Source organism: Numenius arquata, chromosome 16 (assembly GCF_964106895.1).
Source record: "Numenius arquata chromosome 16, bNumArq3.hap1.1, whole genome shotgun sequence".
Classification (NCBI taxonomy): Eukaryota; Metazoa; Chordata; class Aves; order Charadriiformes; family Scolopacidae; genus Numenius; species Numenius arquata.
Window position 1 is genome coordinate 13,191,762 of NC_133591.1, and position 21,863 is coordinate 13,213,624.

The window sequence follows — 21,863 nt, forward strand, 5'->3', positions numbered from 1 at the left end:
TTCCACTGAAGCCAAGGTAGACATACCTATACCTGCCAGCTGGGGAGTAGGTCCATCACTGGGAAACAACTTCACTACATACACACACATTCATCTATTAAAATATATTTTATATATATTTAATTATACTTTAATATATATTTATATATGAAAGCTATATAAACCCACAAAGGTAGGTCATACTTCTCCAACATACTCAATCCTGAATGGTTCTTTATCTTATATATACAATTTCTTTTTTTATATCTATAATTTATTTTATGTATGTTTTCATATATTTATATATATAATTTTGTATATATTCAGATACATATAAAAAACCACAAAGGTGGGCACATATTTGTCTAATTTTCAACCTTGAATGGGCCTTTATTTTACTATAATAATCTTATCCTGCTCTCCCTTAAAAAAAAAATGCCATCTTTGTAGAGGTACACAGTCATTTCTATGCTATCTGTACAGAGGATAAGTTATTAAGGAAGCGAGCATCAGAAATTATCCTGTAAAGTCGACGCAGCGGATTTTAACCCTTTCCATCCTGCCAGGCCTGAGCGGGTGTATTTATATATTCCAAGTGTTTCTGTTCACTGTATCATCGACTACGACCGCAGGCCCGCATAAAAATGCCAAGCAATTTTTAGCACTAGCTCAGCATGGCCAGATGCCATGCTCTTCATATGGCATGAAGCCCTTCTAATAGTCCTCACTGTTTCACCTCCTCCCTCCCTTCTCGCCGAAAAAAACCCACGATGAATGTAAACCTTCAAATCTTTCCATTGGCCGTAATGAAAGGGTAGTTTAGCAGCAAAAAATATGCGGGGGGACATCGTTACTCGAGCTCCAGTAGAGGTTGGGAGGCTGGCACAGGAGGGAGGAGGTGGGGAGGAGCTATTTCAAGTGGTAGCGCACCCATAAATAAATAAATATTGACAGATTATGCCAGGATCTGTGCTGTCGTTGGAAAGGGCAGGCAGGGAACACAGGGCACATTCAGCAGACCACAGAGATGATTTAGATTGAGAAAAGAGTTATACATATATTTATATTTTTTTAATATATATTTATTTATATTTATTTATTGGCTTTTCTGGGTCTGAGCCTGAAAATGTTTGCGCACGGGAGCACATTTGCCCGTTTGAGCAGGGTTACGGGTGTGAGCGTTTGCAGGATCACGGGTATTATTTTTTGCCTGTCAGTGCCATTCACGTGGCTACGGAGAGCCACGCTCAGGTCACCAACGATGGCAACCAGAAGAGACTTCTCCAGCCTACAGTGACCACCTACAGCCGGCTCCCAGGTAGGTGGTGGAGAGAGCCCTCCCAGAAGGTGATCACAATGCGGGTCCCTACAGCCCTCCACCGAGAGCCAGCTCTGCTGGTCCTGGAGAATAAGGGATCTGAGTCACTCCTGCCCTCCTGGATGGAAAATGCTATATTGAGCGCCTACATCTGTCTTAGGTATAATCATGGGTATGGCACCGTTCCTGCAAAACATTTGCACCAGGAAGCAACTTGACACATGGACGAAGTTCCAAGTGAAGTGAAAGGCATGGAGCTAATTACCGGCAGGACCTGACATTTAGAAAAGGACTTTAAACAGGGTTTTTTAAACAGGATTTAGGCTTGATTTTCAGCTTAAGTACTTACATCCAAAACTGAGATTCAAAAAGACCTCTTCAGCCACCTGGCCCTGGAGATCCCAATGTTTTCTAATACCTTCCTTCTTCAACCTGAAATCACCGTGCCTGTGCTCCTGCTCTGCACATCCAGAACTGACCAAGCAAACACTCCCCCCTCCTGCCAAAGACCCTCTGAAAGCCAGAAACCAGCACAAGGTAGGGCTTCACACCAAGATCTCCAGAGGCATCCGGAGCATCCTTCACAAACCAGAACAGGACTGAGAGCTTTGTCTTTAAAGCACTGGGGAAAAACAAATCACCCAAGAACTCTTCTGCAGTAGCCTGACGACCAGAGCTCCCCAGAGCTAATCCAAGTCTCTTGTTGCTTTAAACAGGTTTAAGCCCACATGAAGACACAGAGACATCTGTTTAGCACAAAGCTAGAGGTTGTTCTGGATGGGGACACATCAGAAAGAAATACGAGGTCCCTGCGGCCAAGAGGACAACCCACAAGTGAGATCCTGCTCCTGTAACCTAGCAGTTAGGGCGTTCACCTCGGAGTGGGAAGTCCTGGATTTTGGCCCCATGTCCTGGTGATATTTCAGTGGCTTGACGTAAAATACACAAGCAGAGGCCACTAAACCCTGGCACAAGTGACATGCAAAGCAAAGCCCAGGGCGGGCCTGAATGGGTCCCCACGATGGAGGCACGCGTTACCTCTGCATCCTGGACATCCTGTGGAGCTCCATGTCATCGCTGCCCCGGAAACCTTTTGCAAAGGGGTTGTTCTCAATCTTCAACTGGGTGATCTGAAAGGGAGGAAACGCAACGGGTTCATCGCGAGTCCAAGGCATGGCCTGGGAGAGAGGGGATATTGTTTATTAAACCCAAGCCAACAGGGATGTGGGGGAAAACACAGCTTTCAGGAACTCAAGTCATCCTTCAGCCCAGGCATTGTCCACTCCAGATGGGCCTTCCTCTAGATCTCTCCACTGGAAAAATATCTCCTGTCAACAACCTCTCGCTTCTCTCAGGCTTGTCCCATAATTAACACGTGGGACTGCACACACACAAATTTCCCTCAGGAGGAAATCTACTTTCTTAGTTACTTACTTGCTTTTTGCTGTTGGGACAGAAAGGGCCGCGCTGACCAGAGGACCAGGGATGAAAGTCACATTGCCCAAACAAACCTCACTGACACCAATAAGTATTTTCTCATCAATGTGCAGCCCTGACCAAAACCTTACCTCCCAGACCCTGGATACTCTCACTCAGACTGGTAAGGCTCACCTTTCTGTATTTCACACCAGCTAAACGTACTCCAGCTGCTCTGCATCTGACATCCTTCCCCAACGAGCCCCACACTTGTAGGGACTGCATGGACCAACTACCTACATTACTTGGGGGGCAACTCCACCTCTGACCATCATGCCCTAGGGGAATATTCATCTCCCCATTAATTCTAGAAGGAATTAAGAGGGACTAGTCTGCTCACCTAGTTGGCTACCTTCAGCATCTAAAGTTTGCTGGGATGAATCCCCCTCAGACTCCTGCCTGTGGTCCTCTTAGATCTAAGTTGAACATTTCAAGTAGCTGCTGTACAGAACATACCCTTATCCAAAGCAACCGTGTTGCTCAAAGAGGTACAATCCTCCTTCAAAGACCTCTCCTGAGGACTTCAGCAACGGTTTTCTCAAGCCAGGGCTTGTCATTTAAGCAAATATTAACCGTGGACCAGCAACACCCTCCAATGCCCTGCTGATCTTGTACAAAGTCACCCTACCATGCCAAACTTGATGCAAATGTTCTGGTGTCTTTGCAGAGTAGGACCAAGCCTGGATCAGGTGTGATCTGCCCTAATTGGGTGCTAGCATCACTCCAGAGCAGGCACAGCAAAGAAAAGGCAGCTTGAGCTCCTGCTCATTCAGCAAAAACACAACCATAAACCCACTCATATACAAAATAAATCTGTCCACAGCACACAGGGGGAGATTGCAATCAGGGAACCCCAGCCTTGGAGGAGGAGAGGATCGGTCTGTGCAAAGACCCGTACCAGCCTTCAGCTTATTTTTAATATTCAAGCAGAAGAAGCAACAATTCCCCTTCTTCTCCTTCTCCATCACTACCCGGCAGTCCCAATCCTCAGCCAGGAGTCGGGAGAACCGCTTGGACCTGCCCAGGGGGAGACACAACCCTGTGTTTGCCATTGGAGGAACTTCATGTGCTCACCGCGTTTTGTGGAAACACTGTCCTTCCTTCCTATTGAAAGTCGGCCAAGGGGAAGGAAAGAGCTGGAGATTAATGGCGGTGGAACAGAGAGAGGTTCGTGTTCACCAAGTCAAGCACACACAACTGGACCCACCTCTTTGCCAAAATTCAGAGAGAAAAAGCTGGCTCGGCTTCTGTCAACAGCAAACCCCGCCAGGTGTCTGCACCGCCGGATTATTTTGCTATTTTTCTCATCTTATAGCATATTTTTTTCCATTTATTTGGAAAATAAATGGAAAAAATTTGCCATTTTTGCTCAATTCAACCCCAAATCTCACACAAAACCCCATCACCCCTACACTTGTCCACATGAGCATTCTCATTAAATCAGGACCTAATTTAGTCTGTAAACAGTGCATTGCTTTTTTTTTTTTTGTCACACATTTTGGATTTCAGAGAAGGGTGAACAAACAATCTGTTTGGTCCAATTTGCCATTTGAGCTGTTCTCTAGCAGTAAAACAGGGGCGCATTTTATAATTAAAGGCTCCTAATAATTAGACAACCAGCTGTGTATTTTGCAAAGAAACTGCCTATCAGTTCCCACCGGAGAGAGGAGGTGGCGTTTCTATAATGAATAATAGGCATTATTCAACTTTTTGAATGTTTCTATGCAATTTGCATTCTGAAGCACGCTAAATGTACAAGTTGTCCTCCCTTGCCGAACCCAATGGCAATATTTGCTTGCATAAGTGAAGTCCTTCACTGAGCGAGGATTTACAGTATTGGCACCGGCACACAAATGTACAAAGGGCCGGATTCATCCCAACCTAACCAAAGGCATTTTAACCAAGGCGCCTGCACTGGGAACCTCGTCTCCCGGTGTTCCTGCTGGAATCAATGGAGGGAGATGGGGACTGCCAGAGGGCACTGGGGCTCTGAGGTGGGTAGCATTGCCTTCACAGGTCCCCAACGCTCTCCATTCACCAGAGAAGGAGCCGTCAACATGGCTAATTTAAGGACCTTAATTTAAGGACCACAGCTGAATGCCCTGTTTGATGAATCAAGCCTTTAATCGCCCACAAAATGTCGGGCAAAATATTGTATGGGACCTCGACCTTGCAAATACCTTGCTTTAGGAGTAGAGAAGTCCTCCAGCCCTCATCAGGAAGACTCTTACAAGCAACGGCATTAACATATATGTTGGTGGCAGAAAGCCCCACATGAAATACAGCTAACTTCAGCCTCCTTAAAATTAAAGATCTGCTAGATTGGAGGCATCTAGAAACCAGGGACTACATGTTTTTAATTAAATCTCAGCTCTTTGGTGTATATCAGATGGATTTCAGCAGGAACTTTCAAGAACAGAGTTTCTCTAGATAACTCATGGCACCAGCCCTAGTACTAAGCCAGGAGAGTCCAAGCCAGATTTAAGAAAACCATATAAAACAAAATAGAAAATAGAGAAAAAAGCTGGTGAATCCCTGCTTTAGAAAATAACCTGTGGAAGATATTTTGTTTGGCCAGTTTTTGTCTGACTTACAAACTATTTCAGAGGTGGAAAAGCAAACAACTGGGTGGAAATAACCTTCTTCTGGATCAACTTTGCCACAGCGAAACTCTGTTTAATTGACTGTAACTCATTGGGGGGAGAAAGAAAAAGCTGTCAGAAAGTCAAATGACAATTACATCATGAAAAATAAAAATAATACAACGTCCTGCAAGGTCATTAAGACAGGATGCCCAGGGCTAAATTATATAGCACAGAGTCAATAAAACTGTAGGGCTTTGTTTACGTATTTGTTACTGAAAGAAACCGATGGCAAAGTTCGCTTCTGACCACTGATTTCTAAAGCTGCTGCAGACCCTTCTGAGATGAGAGCTTTCCAGGGTGAAGCCTTCCACATTTACACTTTCCAGGGCTTGTCTGACCTATGGGTTCATCTTCACTTTAACGGGAAGCGACAGTTCCCACTGAAATCTCGGCGCCACTCCTCTGCGCTCCTTTCTCTGGGCTAACTGACCACAACGCGCTTCTGCTGAGACATTTCCAACGGCATCTTTAGCTCCAACATGATAAAATTTAGCTTTGCATCTAGTTAGATTGAGGGAAGACGCTTTAGGTTTGGGTTGTTTGGCACAGCCATGTATTCATATGGGTATGTGTGTCTACAGGCTCATGAATATTTATATGGCCAGGGACAAAACTACCACTTAGTATTACTTTTTGTCAAGCACTTGCTATAATAAAATTTTTCTCAATTGCTTCTAACTTCACAAAACTTTGCTAGGGCTGAAATGTTCCACATCAGGTGTCTGCCCTTGGCTCCTTTTTATTTACTTATTTTAATATCAACTGGTCCTATGTTTTTTGACCATTTCAGCTAAGGGACAACACACCACCCTGACCCTCTTGGGCTCTTCTGAAACTGTCCTAAAGGCTGGCCATTTTGGAAAAGGGATTTCATGTTCTGCAAGGAGGGGATCCTTAGCTCTCTTCTTGTGACCATCTACCCCTCTTGGACAACTTAAAAACCTGAGTGGGGAAAAAAAAATCACCATTCGGGTCACCCCACTTAGTGATGAAGAGGTTGAGGTCATTACCCTTGAGCTGAGCACTCATGGACCTCCCTGTGCTGTGGGGATACATGTTGTCCCTGCCCTGCAGGTGACCAGAGGTGGCAGAGACTGGCCAGGACCATCCCTGCCACCACTGCAGCCAGCTGTGCTGGGAGAAACTGGGAGGCTGGGCTTCAGGCTTGAAAGCACACAGCCTCTTTCTTTTGCACTCTCACGTACCCCAGGTGGAAACCAAGTCAGCATGAAGGAGGAAGCCAAACCAGAGCAGGGGGAAGGAAAGAAATAGATGAAGACAAGATGCCTGCTGAGACTACATACATCTGGCTGGGCCAAACAGAGGAGCTGGATGGGGAGCTGGGACTCAGAGCCTGAGGTAAAGGCCAGGGGAAGCCGGCGGGGGTTGCTGGCAAGGAGGAGAAGATGCCAAACCCAGAAGCCAGTGAAGGAAATGGGAGGGACTGAGAGCCAGTGGCTGGTGGGAGGTACTGGTGTGAGACAGAAGGGCTCGTTGAAGAAGCTGTTGGCTGAACTGGGAGACAAGAACAGAGGATGAGAAGAGACAGACCTTGCCCAGTGTTGGGTTGGGGGGAAGGAAACGGGTCAGGAGGCGGGAGAGAGATAGAGTGTCTTTGCAGAGCCTGGAGAGGGGGCCTTGATCAAGGACCAAAAGGGGCTGGGGGCTTGGGGCTGGCTGAGCACCCTGTCCCGGGGCTGCCAGGGAGGCAGGGACAAGACTGAGGACAAAGGGGCAGAGGGAGACAGGACTGGTTCAGACATAGGTTGTGAAGGACACAAGACCTCCTGAAGGAAGCATTCACCCAACAAAGCCTAGAACAGGACTAAGCATTTGAGAATAGAGATGCGAGGAGCCACGATGAGGGTCAGTGAGAGAAGAGCTTACTGAGGTCCCCAAGTGACCGAGGGCTGGAGAGAAGCCACCAGTCCTAGTGATGAAGAGGAGATACAATGTCTCACCTCACTTAACCCCAGGGAGCGCTTGGGGGACCCCTCTTCGGAGAGGAGCCTGCCTTTACAGAGAGAGGCTGCCCTTTCTCCCAGGGCCAATGGCCCCCAGCTGGGCAGGGAGGGTCTGGGGGACACAGCAGTGCAGGCCTGATTTGGGAGACTGGACTGGGTCCAGTCTCTGCAGAGAGGCACTCCATGGGATGCCAACTGGGCCGCCACACTGGTAGCCTCTACTGAAGTGATGGAGGTGACTACCTGCAACCAAAGCCAAGAAGAACCGAGCACTCAGAGCAAAACATCCCGATCCCAAGGACCTGCCCTCCTCCAGCAACAGCTATGCCTACACAACCCTGAGAGACGTTATCACAGAGTGGCAAAGGCCACGTGCTGGCAGGAGAGCAACATAGGCAGCTCTCCAAAATTCAGCAGGACGGAGCACCAGTTGACTTGACCAACCCAACAGCACTCTCTTAATACAGGGGTCTTTTGGGGAATGGGATGAAGCTATATATTCAGAAAGCCCACGTGGCACATTCCCCCATGCCCGCTGGCTACCTGGGAGCACATCAAATCAGTCTTCAGCCAGGCCCTGCCCTGGTTCTCTGCGTTGCTATGGTGCACAGAGCATTTCTGGGTGCCTATAGCATCCCAGCTGGGGCTATTGTTTCCTTAAAAAGAATTTGGGCTACCAAGAATGTTAAATAACTTCGGGGGGGGGGGAAAGTTCAGCATAAAACCGGATATCCTGAGGGGGGAAAACCAATATAAAGCCCAAGTCCAGCTAACGGGGAAAGTAGGTTGTAAAAATTAATGAGAATAATTGTTGTGAATTCTTGCTTTTGAAAGAACCCTCGTGAGGGCAGAACCTTAATTATTTCTGTCTATTAGGGTTCATTTCCTGGTCCTAAGCAGCGAGCTCGTACCTAATAAATACAAGCTAGTAACACAATGATTTAAGCTACAGCAAAATGGTACTTAACTGCAGGGGAAGTTAATATTTGGGAATCAACCTGATTGCAAGCACCCATTGTGTAAATGGCAAGGAAATGAAATGTGCATGTGACCTATTTTAACACCTCAATATTTCTGGGGTATTTTTTCAGGGTTGCAAAGAGGGGGGAGGTGGTCGGCCAAGCTGCTGACAACCCCACTGAAAACTTTACCAAAACTTTCTTCCTAGCTTAAGCCTCCTTTTGGGCAGCAGAGCTGGGGAGGGAGAGATCCCAGCGGGCTTAAATATCTTTTCAGGCTGCCTAAAATATCAGGGGAAATAAGCACAAGCCCTACACTGGGATTGCAGCTGTGCTATGGAAATAAATTGACGGATCCGAAATCAGGCAGGTATTTCTATAAGCTGTGTAAGCACAGACTCAAATGCATCTGCGGGCAAGTCATACAATTAATACTGTAATATAATTCACCTATAACATAGCTCTGGAAATCTAAAACACACGCATAATTTGTTTGCGTGTATATATGTGTGTGCGTAGATTACATGGGTGTATAAAAACTATGTGTAAAATATGTCGGTGTGTATAAACTGTGTGTGATTGTGTGGATAGGAAGGATGCGCTACAGGTGATGGGTGGAATTGAGAGAGAAATGGCTTTAAATGGGGGAAAAAAAATGGGTAGTGCACTGACAAAGAGACATGGGGATGGACAGGCAGAGCCTCCTCGGGGACCTCGATGCAGACAGACACAGACCCATGGGACTGACACTGTTTATGGCAACGGGAAATGCACTCTGCGTTGCAACACGAAAATATGTTTTGCCAGGCGACATCTCAGCTGTGAAAGCTGAACTCGGCTTTCTGCCTGTGGAAAGGACCCCCACTTGCCACTCGACTGAGCTGAGCCGAAGGATGTTACCCCTTCCGCACAGCCAGCATCTGCAGCAGCATCAGCTGCAGCCGCCTCAGCCCCAGTATTATTCTCCATCTGCACTGGGGCAAGCTACAAATTTTATTCCCTTCCCTGGAGGGAGATGCCATTTAGGGTAGATCATTCCCCTGGTTTATTTTTACGGCTCTATCTTTCTCAGTTGGGTCTTTATCTTGGGGCTACAGCCACTCTTTATTTGTTCCCCCAACGATTCCGTGCAGCAAGAAGAAGAATTGCGTGTATTGGGGGGGCGATGGGGGCGTTGAGGGATGTAAGTGCATGTAAAATGTGTAGGGGGGTGTGTAAAATATGTAGTGGTGTCTGTGTGCGTGTGCATGTGTCTGCCGGGATGCGAGCGCGTGTGTGTCTGTAGGGATTCATGCGTTTGTCAGTGCGTATGTTTTGACAGAGACGGATACGCAGATGTCATTTCTTATCAACCAGATGTTGTTGATTTACAATCAAATATTCCTGCTCCTCCTAATATGGCAGTTTTCCCAAACTACTGTACTTACATGTTTCTGCTTTGCTTTTGTTTTATTTGCATGATAATATTTTTTTTTTTTTTCTATAAAACAGTCCTATTTTTCTTCAAAGGAAAGCAGTTAAATTCGGGTCTGTTTTCTCATAGGGAAATGCCTTTAAAACGAGCCGTGTGTCCTGTTTTATTAACTCCCAGTTCTATTAATATTATATTCTTTCTCCGAATCCATCAAGCAGAAGTTAAACTTGATTTTATAGCATCCACAGTGGAGTTATAATTTAAGGCATAATTTGGCGAGGACTCAATTTGGATTCGGTTTGCTTGTCCTGGTTGTGCCAACAGCTCCTATTTTAAAGGGCAGGGAAGTATTTTCTTTTCTCCCTAGTTACGGTGAAACACTCTTTCTTCTCCAGCCTACCTCTGCTCTCTGCGTCTCCCTTGCCAGCTGATGGACGGGGGAAACGCAATCGTTTCGCACAGGTTTAGGAGCTTCCTACTTACATCTCCAGGAAAGCATCCAGGATTTATCCGGGGTGTTAAATGACCTTTCTCCATTTGAAAAAAAACAAGTGCATGATTTCTCTCTCTCAAGCGCAAAGGAACCATCCTACCTGCCCGTAAGTACCAGAGCTTGTAGTAGCCACTTTCTATGCAATTTGGGGAGGAATTTGCTTGGTTTTTTTCCAAAGGAAAACTGGCTTTTCATGGGGCTCTACCCTAGAGAAGGGTGAAAGGCATCGCTAAATACATCTGCTGAGAACTACCCTAGCCCTGAGCCTTCATCCTCCTCCATCCTCGCTGGGTGGGGAAGCCCAAAAGCCTAGCAGGGTATGGAGATGGGGCAGCAGCCCTGCAGTGGGGTCCTCCCAGAGGGGACGGGTGGAGGGGGGAGACAGCAGGATCCACCCAGCAGCACCCCGAAAAAAACCTTATTTAACATGTATATTTTTTTGCTTTGTTTTGCTTGGGCAGGCGGGGAGCTGATTTCAGGCACAGAGCCTCCCTTTCCTTCCAGAGCCTGCTCGCTGCCAAGCCCGCAGCCCCCCGCCGCCCTCCCCACAGGGCCAGCTGGGGCAGGAGCCCTTCCCCGGACAAAGAGGGGGGCAGCCCGGGTTATCAGCGCCCCGGCCGTGGAGGGGAGCGCCGGGCTCCCTTCTCCAGATTACAAGGCTTTGACCCATGCGGGGGGAAAGAAGATAAAGCCAACTTCCTCACTTGGTCGTCTCCTCTCTGAGCAAACCATCCTGTTGAGCTAATTCCCCCCTCGGCTCACCCTGAGCCCCGTCTTTAGGCGCTTTGTGTCGCCAGGAATAACAGAGGGGATGGGATGGGTGTGTGGTGAGAGGAAAAGGAAAAGAAGAAGAAGGGGGGAAAAGAAGAAGAAGGGGGGAAAAGAAGAAGAAGGGGGGAAAAGAAGAAGAAGGGGGGAAAAGAAGAAGAAGGGGGAAGAAAAAAGGGCAGAAAGAAAAAGGGGAGGGAAAAGGGCAGAAAGAAAAAGAGAAGGAAGAAGGGTGGAAAGGAAAGGGGGGAAGAAAAATGGGAGGAAAATGGGGAAAGAAGAAGGGAAAAGAAGGGAGAAAAATGAGGAAAGAAGGGAGAAAAAGTGGGGAAAGGGGGAAAGAAGAAGGGGAGAAAAAAGGGGAAAAGCAGAAGGGGAGAAAAAAGGGGAGAAGCAGAAGGGAAAAGAAGTGAGAAAAATGAGGAAAGAAGGGAGAAAAGAGGGGGGAAAGGGGAAAAGCAGAAGGGGAGAAAAAAGGGGAGAAGCAGAAGGAAAAGAAGGGAGAAAAATGAGGAAAGAAGGGAAAAAAATGAGGAAAGAAGGGAAAAAAGGGTGAGAAAAAAGTGGGGAAAGGGGGAAAGAAGAAGGGGAGAAAAAGGGGGAAAAGAAGAAGGCCCGGGGGGCGGGGGGGTGTGTGAGAAAAAGGGTAAGGGGAGCCGATGCCCTCGGGAGGAGCCGCGGGAGGGGGGCAGGAGAGGGGAAGCAGTTTGCCGGTGGGAGAGCCGGCCCAGCCCCTCACCTTGTGGTTTTGGTAGGAGGTGACGGCGATGAAGGCGGTCTCCGGGAAGACGTGGGTGCAGAAGGCGGTGTTCTTGGAGCCGAAGCCGTTGTTCTCGTCCGCTTTTACGATGTGGAGCCGGGGCTGGTATTTGTGCATGGAGTTCAGGATGATCTGGGCCAGGGGAGAAGGAGAGGACATCCCGTGGGAATGGAGGGGATACAGCGCGACGCACCCACCCCCTGCCCGGGGAGGGGGAGAGGGGCCCTCAGGTCCTCGCACCCCCTTTCCCCAAAATCTTCACCCTCCTTAGGGCTGCCCCAGACTTAGGTGCTGGGGTGGGGGGACAAATCTATCAAGAAAACCCCCTTCTCTCCCCCCCCCCCCAACGAAGGAGCCCATCAGAGCCGGGTGATGCGACAAAAAGTGGCTTCTTACCCTCTGCCCCCGCCCCCGCCAGCCCTGGGCTGTGCTGCTGTGCCACCCGCCCCCCCTCGGGGGGGGCCGGAGCTGCCCTGCCCCAGCACGGTGTTGGCATCCTGAACCTGCTGCTGGTGGGGGCTCTCCGCCTTTCCAGGCTCTTCACAGCCCGCCCGCCCCCCCCAAACCTCCCAGTTCAACACCACGATGGCCCGGGCATCTCAAACACACCCACACACACACGCCCCCCCCCCCCCCCCCCCCCCCCCCACCAGGAAGGCAAAGAGGCAAGAAGGAGGGAGGAAGAGGAGAACTGGAGGGATTTAGTGTGTGTCCCCCCCGCCAGCCACCCGCAGAGGATGGGAGAGGAGGGTAGCGGGGGAGGTGGGGGGACGGGACGGGACACGCTGTGTTCAAGATAAAAAGCGGTCCTTGCTCGGTACCGGGTAATCTCGGGGGAAGGTGGCGGGGGGGGGGGGGGGGGGGGGGGGCGGCGGGGGACCTCTCGGTCACGATAATGACTGCCGGACCTTGGCGACAGCGAGACGCAGCGCGCCCCGCCGCCGCCTCCCCCGTCCCGGGGGTTTAAGCAAATTGCTTTGACATCCAGGAAAGTCGTAGACATCAACGGTGAACGATCTAATGGTTTTTAATTTCATTACAGCGACTCTAATTGAGAGACTCCTGGTGCAGCTCCTCCTCTGAAGTCCCTTATTGTCCCCTCAGCGCCTTCGGTTTGTTTAGAGGGACTTTTCCCCAGAGCCGCCTGGTCGCAGCGGGGGATGCCTGGCCCCGTCCCCCCGGGCCGGATCCCCCCCCACCCCCTGGGACTGTTCCCCAAAACCACCCCGGGGGTGGGGGGGGGGCGGGGAGGGTGAGGAGAGGTTCCCCCCTCGGCTGCGCTGCTGCGGAGTCCCCGCTCTGCCCTCCCGCTTCCCGGGGGAGCGGGGAAGGTCCTGATCCCTGGAAAGCAGCGCTTGCAAACCGTTTTACCACCAGCTCCAGGCAAAAATAAAATAAAAATTATAAAAAGAAAAAAAAAAAATAGAAAAAGAAATCAACCCCCCAGCTGGAGGGGAAAAAGATGCTCGGGACTGGGGTGGGCTGGGGGCTCGTCTGGCCGCTCTGCCCTGCGGGGCCCCCCCTTCGCTTCTCAGCGACCGCGTGGGCAGGGATTTAATAACACAAGATTTATCATTAAAAAGCGAAGAAAAAAAAAATAATAATAAAAAAAACCACCCTTGGAAAAAAAAAATGAAACTGAAGTGTTGAAATGAGACTGGAGAAAAATACGCTCTTGGAAAGGGATGGCGGGATCTGGATTCGCATACCCGCTTAAGTAATTATATATATATATTTTTTATAGATATATATATTATTCATACACGCACATATATATTTGCTCAGAGGAACACGCATCTTTGGAGACCTTCGAAGGAGGGCTGTTTCTGGCTGCAGAATTCACACAAGCTTTCACGGCCCCAAGGGTCTAGCAAAGACCTTTTTACGTCCAAGAAGGTCTAGTGGGATTTCAATATATAATTTTTTTATTATTATCTTTAATTATTGTTGCTTTTTTCTTCCCTTTTTTTTTTTTTTTTTGGTGGATCGAGGGATCCACATGGGTTTAGGTCCTATTTCCCCGAATAATTATGCCTGATTGGTTTTACCTGTTAGCCAAATTCGCGGGGGCAACGGGCGGATTTTAACGCTCCGTGTGGTTAAAACCAGGTAGCTAAATACTCAATTAAGCCGCGCAATTTTCGCCCACTCGCGGACTCCAGGCCCCGGGGATCTGCCATCAGTTCCCACCCAGTGCTGTGAAATAGCCCGTTTTTAAGGTTTACGCTTCCATTTTGGGGGGGGGGGAGGAGGGTGTCCTTCATTTGGGTTCATCTTCTCTCGGGGAAGAAAATAACACCCCACCAACACAACGGGTGGGTGGCGTCGCCACGACCTTGGTGGCGGGGGGGGGGGGGGACGACACGCGTGGGGCCCCCGGCAGCCTTCCGCGGGCGCGGTGCCCTTCTCCCGCCCCCGGTACTTACATGTCCGAAGGGGTCGAGATGGTTGTTGGTGAGTTTGAGCTTCTGGAAGGAAACCAGTTGCCTCATCCAGTGGGCGCCGGTGGCCGGGGAGTCGGGGTGGACGTACAGCCGCCCGGGCATGGCCGGCTCTGCCTTCCCTGTCACCGACCTGCGTGGGGACACGGGTAATGAGATCCGGGCGGGGGGGACATTCCCGTGGGCTCCTGCACCCCCTTCCATCCCCTCCGATGGGGTCCCTCCCGTGGGCTCCTGCTTCCCCATCCATCCCCCTCGGTGGGGTCCCTCCTGTGGGTTCCTGCACCCCTTCCACCCCCTCCCGTGGGTTCCTGCACCCCTTCCACCCCCTCCCGTGGGTTCCTGCACCCCCATCTCCATCACCACCACCACCGCCCCCGGTGGGTTCCCACCCGCTCAGGTATACGCATATGCGGAGGCAGCGCGGTACCGGTCGGTCACACCGTTCTTGGGGGGGGGGGGGGGGGGGGGGGCGAAAAAACAAAAACAAAAAAAAAGACAATTCCAAACACTGCTCGGGGAATTAATCGAGATCTTTGGCACCTTTCCCGTCGGAGATCGCTCTCCTTGTTTCCCCGTTTAACCCCATCCTTCCCCCCTTCCCCCCCCCCCCCCCCCGTTACCAGCACCCAAACCAGGAGTAAAAGACGGACTGTGTACCAATCCTTAAAGATTTTGCTGCCCGGAGATATGCCCTTCCTTAATATAATTAAACTATTGGCTCCACAATAGCCAATAGTCCCATCGTCAAACAGGATTACAGTTATCGGTAGCTAATTGTGACAGGTTTTTTTTCTCCCCCTTCCCCCCCCTCCCCCCCGCATTTCTCTCCCAAGGACTCTGGGAGCATCCCGAGAGGCTCAGATGAAGCCCCTACAGCCCAACATCTCTCCTTTGCTGGGGGGGGAGGAAGAAGAAGGATGAGTGGCTGGATTCAAGGGTATCTCCCAACCTGGGCTGCCCAGGTCTGGTCAGCCCAAAAAGCCCGACACAGGGGTCTCCTCCTTCCCCTTCCCCACCCCTCCGTGGGTGCGTACCATTTATTATCTGCGAATTTGTATCTGTGGTCATCCGCTGGTACAATATCCATCAACAGGATGTACTTAGTTTTTGGATTGAGTCCAGTGACCTTCACTTTGTAGCTGGGGAACATACGCCTATATAAAAAAAAAATAACAATAATAATAATAGTAATAAGTAAGTACATAAATATAAAAGCGGAGAAAGGAAAGTTTTCCAAGGTGGTTTTCGCGTGTGTGCTTACGAGGAGGAGACCGGGTGGAAGAAGAAAGAGGGGGGAGACATTTAACAAAAGGGGCAACACCACGGTCGTGGATGGACCTTCCCGAAAGGCTCAGGTAGAGAAAGGGTGCACCCTTCCCCTGGGATGTGGGAGATGTTTGGGTGCCGCCGGGTACCCCCCCCGCGTCCCAGCTGAGGCGAAACAGGCGATTTTATCAGGGCAGAATCGTAATTCCGAGGCTGGCGGGGTTATTTATTCACCTACTCGTGTGCCTGCTCGCCCGTTCCTATTTTTCTTAATTATTTGTTTCGCCGAGAGTTCGACTCTCCCTTCTTCGAACAAATGTGGTCGTGAGAACTTTGGGAAGCAAGTTACTTCCCTCTAGACATAAACGGCTGGAACAGGAGGGGAGATTTGCCAAAAAAAAAAAAAAAAGTAAATATATATATTTCTATAAATATATATATTTAAAATACATATATTTCAACCACCCCTATGTGTATCAACGGTTCTATGTGAAGAAAAAAAAAAGCCCCCCACCCTACACGCTCTCAGGTGTGACACCAAATCTGTGGGATCCGTGTAGAGTCATCAGCAAACACACCTGACAAATCCTTGGAACCACTCGGATACACACTGAAGACAAGGGGCTTTTCGAAATATTTTCCATTACTGCAAGGCAGGGACTTTAAAACACCGGTGTTATTTTAGTTTTGAGCTTTCCAAATATTTAAAAATAAAGCAGATGAAAACGTATCCCTGGACTTAAAATACGCATAAACAAAAAAAAAAAACACCCCACACCTCTAAAAATACTGCGCTCCTCTCCGAGGCTCGGGCTCTTATCTCTGCGATAGGGCATCTGGGCTGGGTTTTAATTCAGCTGTAAAAAGCTGGAGGGGATGGGGTGGGTGGAGGGGGGGGTTGGAAAAACGCTACCAACGAAGAAAGCGGGTATTTAGCTTCAACGTTTTAAGGGAGAAGAAACCAAATTCCACCTGAGGAATGATCTGTAACTCCATCGAAAACACCTGACCGGCAAGAACACGGACTTCTCCAACAATAAACATGGGGAATTATATAAATAAGGAAACCTATCCCGTATCTCCCCTAAAGCCCCCGCGCTGTAAATGTCTATTTTATTGCTCTCCAGATGAGCTTTCTGTCCACTGCCATATTTGTTTGAAATTTCTGCAAGGTGGTTTATGTCTCCCTCCGTGAGCTGCCTTTTTTTTTTTTTTCTTTTTTTCTGTGGGAACTGGGGTTTTTCGAGAGGTCCCTCCGCTCCCCCAGCCCGTGTCCCGGCGGCGGGGGGCGGCGGGACCCCGGCCCCAACACTTTTCCCCCCTCTTCCTCTTCGTACCGCTTCCCCTCGGGCACAACACCCTTCTTTAAAACCGATTTTTTGGGTTTGGTTTTTTTTTTTTCCCCCAGCGGCAGCGAGGTTCAAGGGGAAGGCGAGCCGGGAGACAGATCTCTTCGCTAAAACTTTATACAACCAGCTCGGTATTTATTTTTATTATTTTTTTTTTTTTTTCTCCCTCTTCAGGCAAATTTTGGAAGACCATAACAAATGCCAGGCGACAGAGCCAAAGGAAAGTTTGACTCCGCGTTGTTTATTGCGCCCTTGCAATCTAAAGCTACTACAATTTCTACGCGTGGAGGAGGGTTTTTTCTTCCCCCCCCCCTCCGCTTCCTCCGAGGATTTTAATTTAAAAATCACAACGAAAAGAGCCTCTCTCGGGCTGCCCCCAGTTTGCTGATGGGACTGGAGAGACTATTTTAGTGGGTCTCGCTGCCTCGGGAGCTCCTCAATTTAACAGTCCTCTAACATATTAATATTAAATTAATATTAAAGATAACGTTAAATCGCTTCGTACACGTATAAATATCCATGGATCGGGTTTCCTAAGCCGGTCATGGAATCGATTACGCGCAGCCCCAATAAAGTTGGATTTGCGAGGCTGTATATTTTTCTACACACCCACGCAGACACACACACACGCGCGCGCGTATAGAACCGCGTATCTGGGCGCGGTTAGATCCGCACGCTACTTATTTGCGGACACGTCTATCTCCGCATCTAAACAGCCTTGCTCCCAGTATATAAACAGTAGCTTAAGCCGGCATATACTTTTAAAAGGGGGCGGCGTAGGTGGTTTGGATATATTCGCCTCAGCGTGCGCGAAATAAACGCGAAACTTCTGTAAACAGCGCCAGGCATTGCAAAATCGCAGAGCTGGTCCTTTTAATTAAAAGTAGTAATAATAATTAATAATAACAACAACAATAACGAAATCGCCCGGCGAGCTGCTCTAAACAAGGTTAGCTTTCGGGCCAAGTGGTTGCAGCTCGCCTTCGCCTGGAAAGCTTCCAAAGGCCTGAAATTGGGATTAACGATCCAACTGTTCTGGTTAAGAAAGAAGCCAGGAGAAACAATTTCTTGGGAATATATCCCGGCAGGGAGGGATGTCCGCAAGGGCCGGCCCCGCCGGGGCATCGCCGGGCAGGGCTCTGTGGCGGCTCCCGGGGGCCGTGGCACACGTACACGGGGGGGGTCGTGACACACAGAAACGCACACACACACACGGAGGGGGTTGTCTCGCACACGAGAGACGTGACCGCACCAATGCCAAGGAGAGCAGGGCTGTGGCCCCGGACACGCACCCCCACCCACGCCGCTTTGCCCCCCTCCCGCATAGGCAATTGCCCCCCCCCCCCCCCCTCCCCGAAAACATGCACAAACGAGGCAGAATCAGCCACGCAAGGGGGATGTGGCCCCCACACACGCACCCCCACCCTCGCCTCTTACCTCCCGGCCTTTGTTATGATCATCTCCGTCCCCACTTCGTGAAATTTCAGCCACAGCTCCCGTTCGTGCAAAAACACTTTTATCCCCTCCATGCCCTGCGAAAGAGGGGCGGGGGGGGGGGGGGGGGTAAGGCACAAACCGTCAGCGATGCGGAGAGAACCGGGGAGGGGGCAGCGGGGCCCCGGGAGGGAAAAGGCCGGGAGCTGGAAGCCGGAGCTCGCGGCATTCCCGGGAAAATCCGGCCGCAAAACCGGGGAGAATGGGATTTCAGGCCGGAGCCCGGTGATGCTGGGCAAGGGCGGGGAGGAGGGGGGGCCTGGGGCAGGATTCTGCGGGCCTCGGTGCTCCTGGGGAGGGAAAGGCAGGGAACACCCGGAATCGGCTCCAGCCCGGCCGCCCCCGGAGCAGCAGCACCCCGGCGCTTCGGCCCGGTCAGCCCGGGGGTGATGTACGCCCCGCCGGTGAGTGCTTTACACCCGGCCGGCCCCGCTTCTGCAGGCGTGGGGTGCCAGCTTCACTCCCCTCGACCTATCCTTTTATTTCCCCCCCCTCCCCGAAGCCCACCCTCCCCCAAGGACTGCTCGCAGCGGGACCCCACGCTTGGGGGACACCGCGGGGACGATCCATCCCGCCACCCGTGGGGTGTGGGAAAACAGAGTGAAACCCACCCCCCCAGAGCCAAGCACATATTCCCCCCCCCCCCCCCCCCCCGAAAATGAAGCCGAATGGTCCCGCCAAACGCTTCGGGGTTGTGGGGGGGACGACGACGATTTCCAAATGCACACGGTGGCCCCGGGGCAAGCCCGGCACCGGTACCCCCGTGGGCGGCATCCACAGCGGGCGGAGGTTCCCCCCCACCTCGAGGTTTTACCTGCCGGGGGACCAGCGGGTCTCTCGTGGGGGGGGGCGCTCCGCGGCCGCTGATGGAGAGGCGATCTCGATGGAAAAGCCCCTCTCCCCGCTTCCCCCCCGCTTCCCCTGGCTGCCCGGAGCCGGCTGGGGCCGAGGGCCGGGGGATGGCACCCAGCACCGCCCGGCCCGGGTCGGGAAGGAGAAGCCGAGGGGCGACCTTGGCCCCCGCTGCCGCCTCGGCCTGCCCTCCTCGGTCCGCCGGGTCCCGGCCCCCACGCGTGTCCCGGTAACACGCGGCCCCCGGGTCGCGTCGGGTAAGGGAGGGTGGAGGGGGTGTGAGGGCTGATGAGGGGCACCCCGGGGTGCGCCTGGCCCCGGGGTCTCTGCAGGGCTGCCCACGCGTGACACCCCCTGCCAGCCCTCAGGGCCCGTTGCGGGGGTGCGGGCAGAGCTGTGTGTGCACGGGTGCGGCTGTATCTGCCTGTACATACGTACACCCGGGCACGCACACACACACACGTATATATATTTATTTATACCTATACAAATACCCACGGGTGTTCTCAAGTCCACAGCAAATACATACAGGCACACGCAGCCGTCTCTGTGTGCGTGTGTGTGTGTTGGCGTGTGCGCTCGCACACTCACGCGTGGACGCCCGTGGGTGCACGTCTGCCGCTGCCGGAGCGGGCACCCCTCCCCGCTATTTGGGGTGCTGCTCCCCGCGTGCCCCTCCAAGCACCCCAATATTCACGGGTGGGCATCCCCGCAGGTTTAGCGCTCGAATACCGCCCCAAATAACACCAAAACAGGATGAGGCCCAGCCTCAGGTGAGACTTTTCGCTCCCGTGGGGCCTAAAATGACTCGTCACTGCCCAGAGCAGCAGCAGCCACCCAGCTGAGCGGGTGTTTGGGGGGAAAAACGCAGAGAAAGGGGAAAAATAAAAATAAGAAGAGCCAGGGGGGGAGAGAAAGAAGAGCGCGGGTCCTTACCTGCTGGGTGAAGGCTGCTTGGGGCGAAGTGGGGGACTTGCTGGTGGCCCCCAGCTGAGCGTCCTGCTTGGCTTCAGCCTGGAGCTCTTTGGCCTCCGAGTCGGCCGGCGTGGTCGGGAGCCCAAAGCCTTCCTCGCTATCCGCCATGTTACGAGCTTCCTTCGCTGAATCCCCCACTGCAGGCACACATCGGGGAGAGAGCAGAGATAAGAGACGCATAAGTCAATGCTGACGTTTAATAAAATATATATATATATTTTTATATATATATATATATATACACATATGCAATGGAGCGCTATGCCTGACCAACCCGCGCTGCCCGCAACTCACTTCCAGCTGCCCGGGGAGGGAACAAGGCCCTTTAACTTTGGGAGAGGGAGAAATAAAGACTTTTATTTATTATCGCAGCCCGCAAGGGATGATAGGATTTGGGGGGGGGGGGGGGGAGAGGGGGGGTGTTGAAGGGGGTGGGAGGGAGGGGAAGGGGGAGGCGGTATTATTAAATGCATCTTTCGGAAAAGGTAAACAGCGTGTTTTAGGTCTGTCTGGCAGGACACGGGGAGCAAGGCACTGGGGGGCCGTGGACTGGCCAACTCATCACACAAGTGACTCTGGAAGTCAGGGGTCCGGGGCAAAAGGTGGGGGGGGGAGGAGGGGGGGGGGCAGAGCCTGCCCCGGGCCTTGAACGCCTCCAACCCCCCGGGCTCGCTGCGACCGAGGGGGCTTAAATCCACCCCCCCCCCAGTTTGCTCCCAGGGAAGTGGGAACTTTCACCCCACTCCAGTTTCGACCAGGCAAATGCCACCGACACGTGAGGCCCCAATTTTCAAAGAAAATTCAACTTCTCGGGGAAAAAAAACTAAAAAAAAAATATAATAAAGCCTTTCCCCCCCCCACCCCACCCCGGACAGTTGCAAGTAATGCAAAGGATGGAGGAGATAATTAAAATATAAAAGTGCAAATATCGATCGAGACACTGTGCAAGGTAACACGCAGTCGGGCTGGTGAACGGGGGTGGGGGGGGTGAAATTGGGGCTGAAGTGAACTAAGCCATAACATTTAGAGTAAAACTGCACCAGCAGAGAAAACGAGCTTAAAAAATAAAAATACAGGGTTTACATCAGATCCGAGCAACCACAGTGAGTCTTAAAAGCAGTATTTTGACGTAGCTTTAAAGGCTTTATCAGGAATGGTAAAAGTTACAAAGCAGAAAAAAAATAATAATAATAAAAAGATAAAAGCAATTGAATTATCTGTTAGGTTTTGTTCTTAAGGAGTTTGGAGTTTTAGTAGCTTTAAAAAAAAATCTCTTGCATGTTTCAAAGAAGAGGATTCATTTTTGAAAGGCCAGCCATATGGAGACAATATTGTTTTTAAGTACATGAGAATGTTCTGAAATGAGTTTTCCTTCTCCCTGCAACAATATTTAAAAGCCGTTTAAAAAAAAAAATAAATAAAAGAGGGGAGAAAAAAAAAGGCAATTCTCCTTTAAATGCAGAGGAAAATTGGGAGCGGAAAGGAGGGGGGAGAAAATGATCTTCCCTGCTAGTGGTGGGTAATATATACATACACGTATATATAATTTAAAAGGACAAAAAGCGAAGGGACTCCAGGTCCACACCTCTGGAGCTAAAGATCGTGTACAGAACCGGCCCGTGGCCCCCTCCCTCCTTTCCCAAACGCTCTTTTCCCACCGCACACCAGCCGGGCACCGGGCAGTAAGTGACTGAATTCGGGGAGAAG

The 21,863-nt window shown here is 50.9% G+C and overlaps 1 protein-coding gene across 1 annotated transcript in view; it reads right to left on the reverse strand.

Moving 5' to 3' along the window:
• The window catches only part of TBX5 (T-box transcription factor 5), a 41,930-nt gene that overhangs the window by 18,425 nt on the left and 1,642 nt on the right, over window positions 1–21,863 (reverse strand). The window contains exons 2-7 of the mRNA XM_074159380.1: window positions 20,118–20,293; window positions 18,273–18,367; window positions 15,255–15,374; window positions 14,203–14,350; window positions 11,756–11,908; window positions 2,336–2,427 (exon numbers count right to left, since the gene is read on the reverse strand). Of these exons, the coding sequence (XP_074015481.1) occupies window positions 2,336–2,427; window positions 11,756–11,908; window positions 14,203–14,350; window positions 15,255–15,374; window positions 18,273–18,367; window positions 20,118–20,293 (784 nt within the window). The remainder of the gene's footprint in view (window positions 1–2,335; window positions 2,428–11,755; window positions 11,909–14,202; window positions 14,351–15,254; window positions 15,375–18,272; window positions 18,368–20,117; window positions 20,294–21,863) is intronic.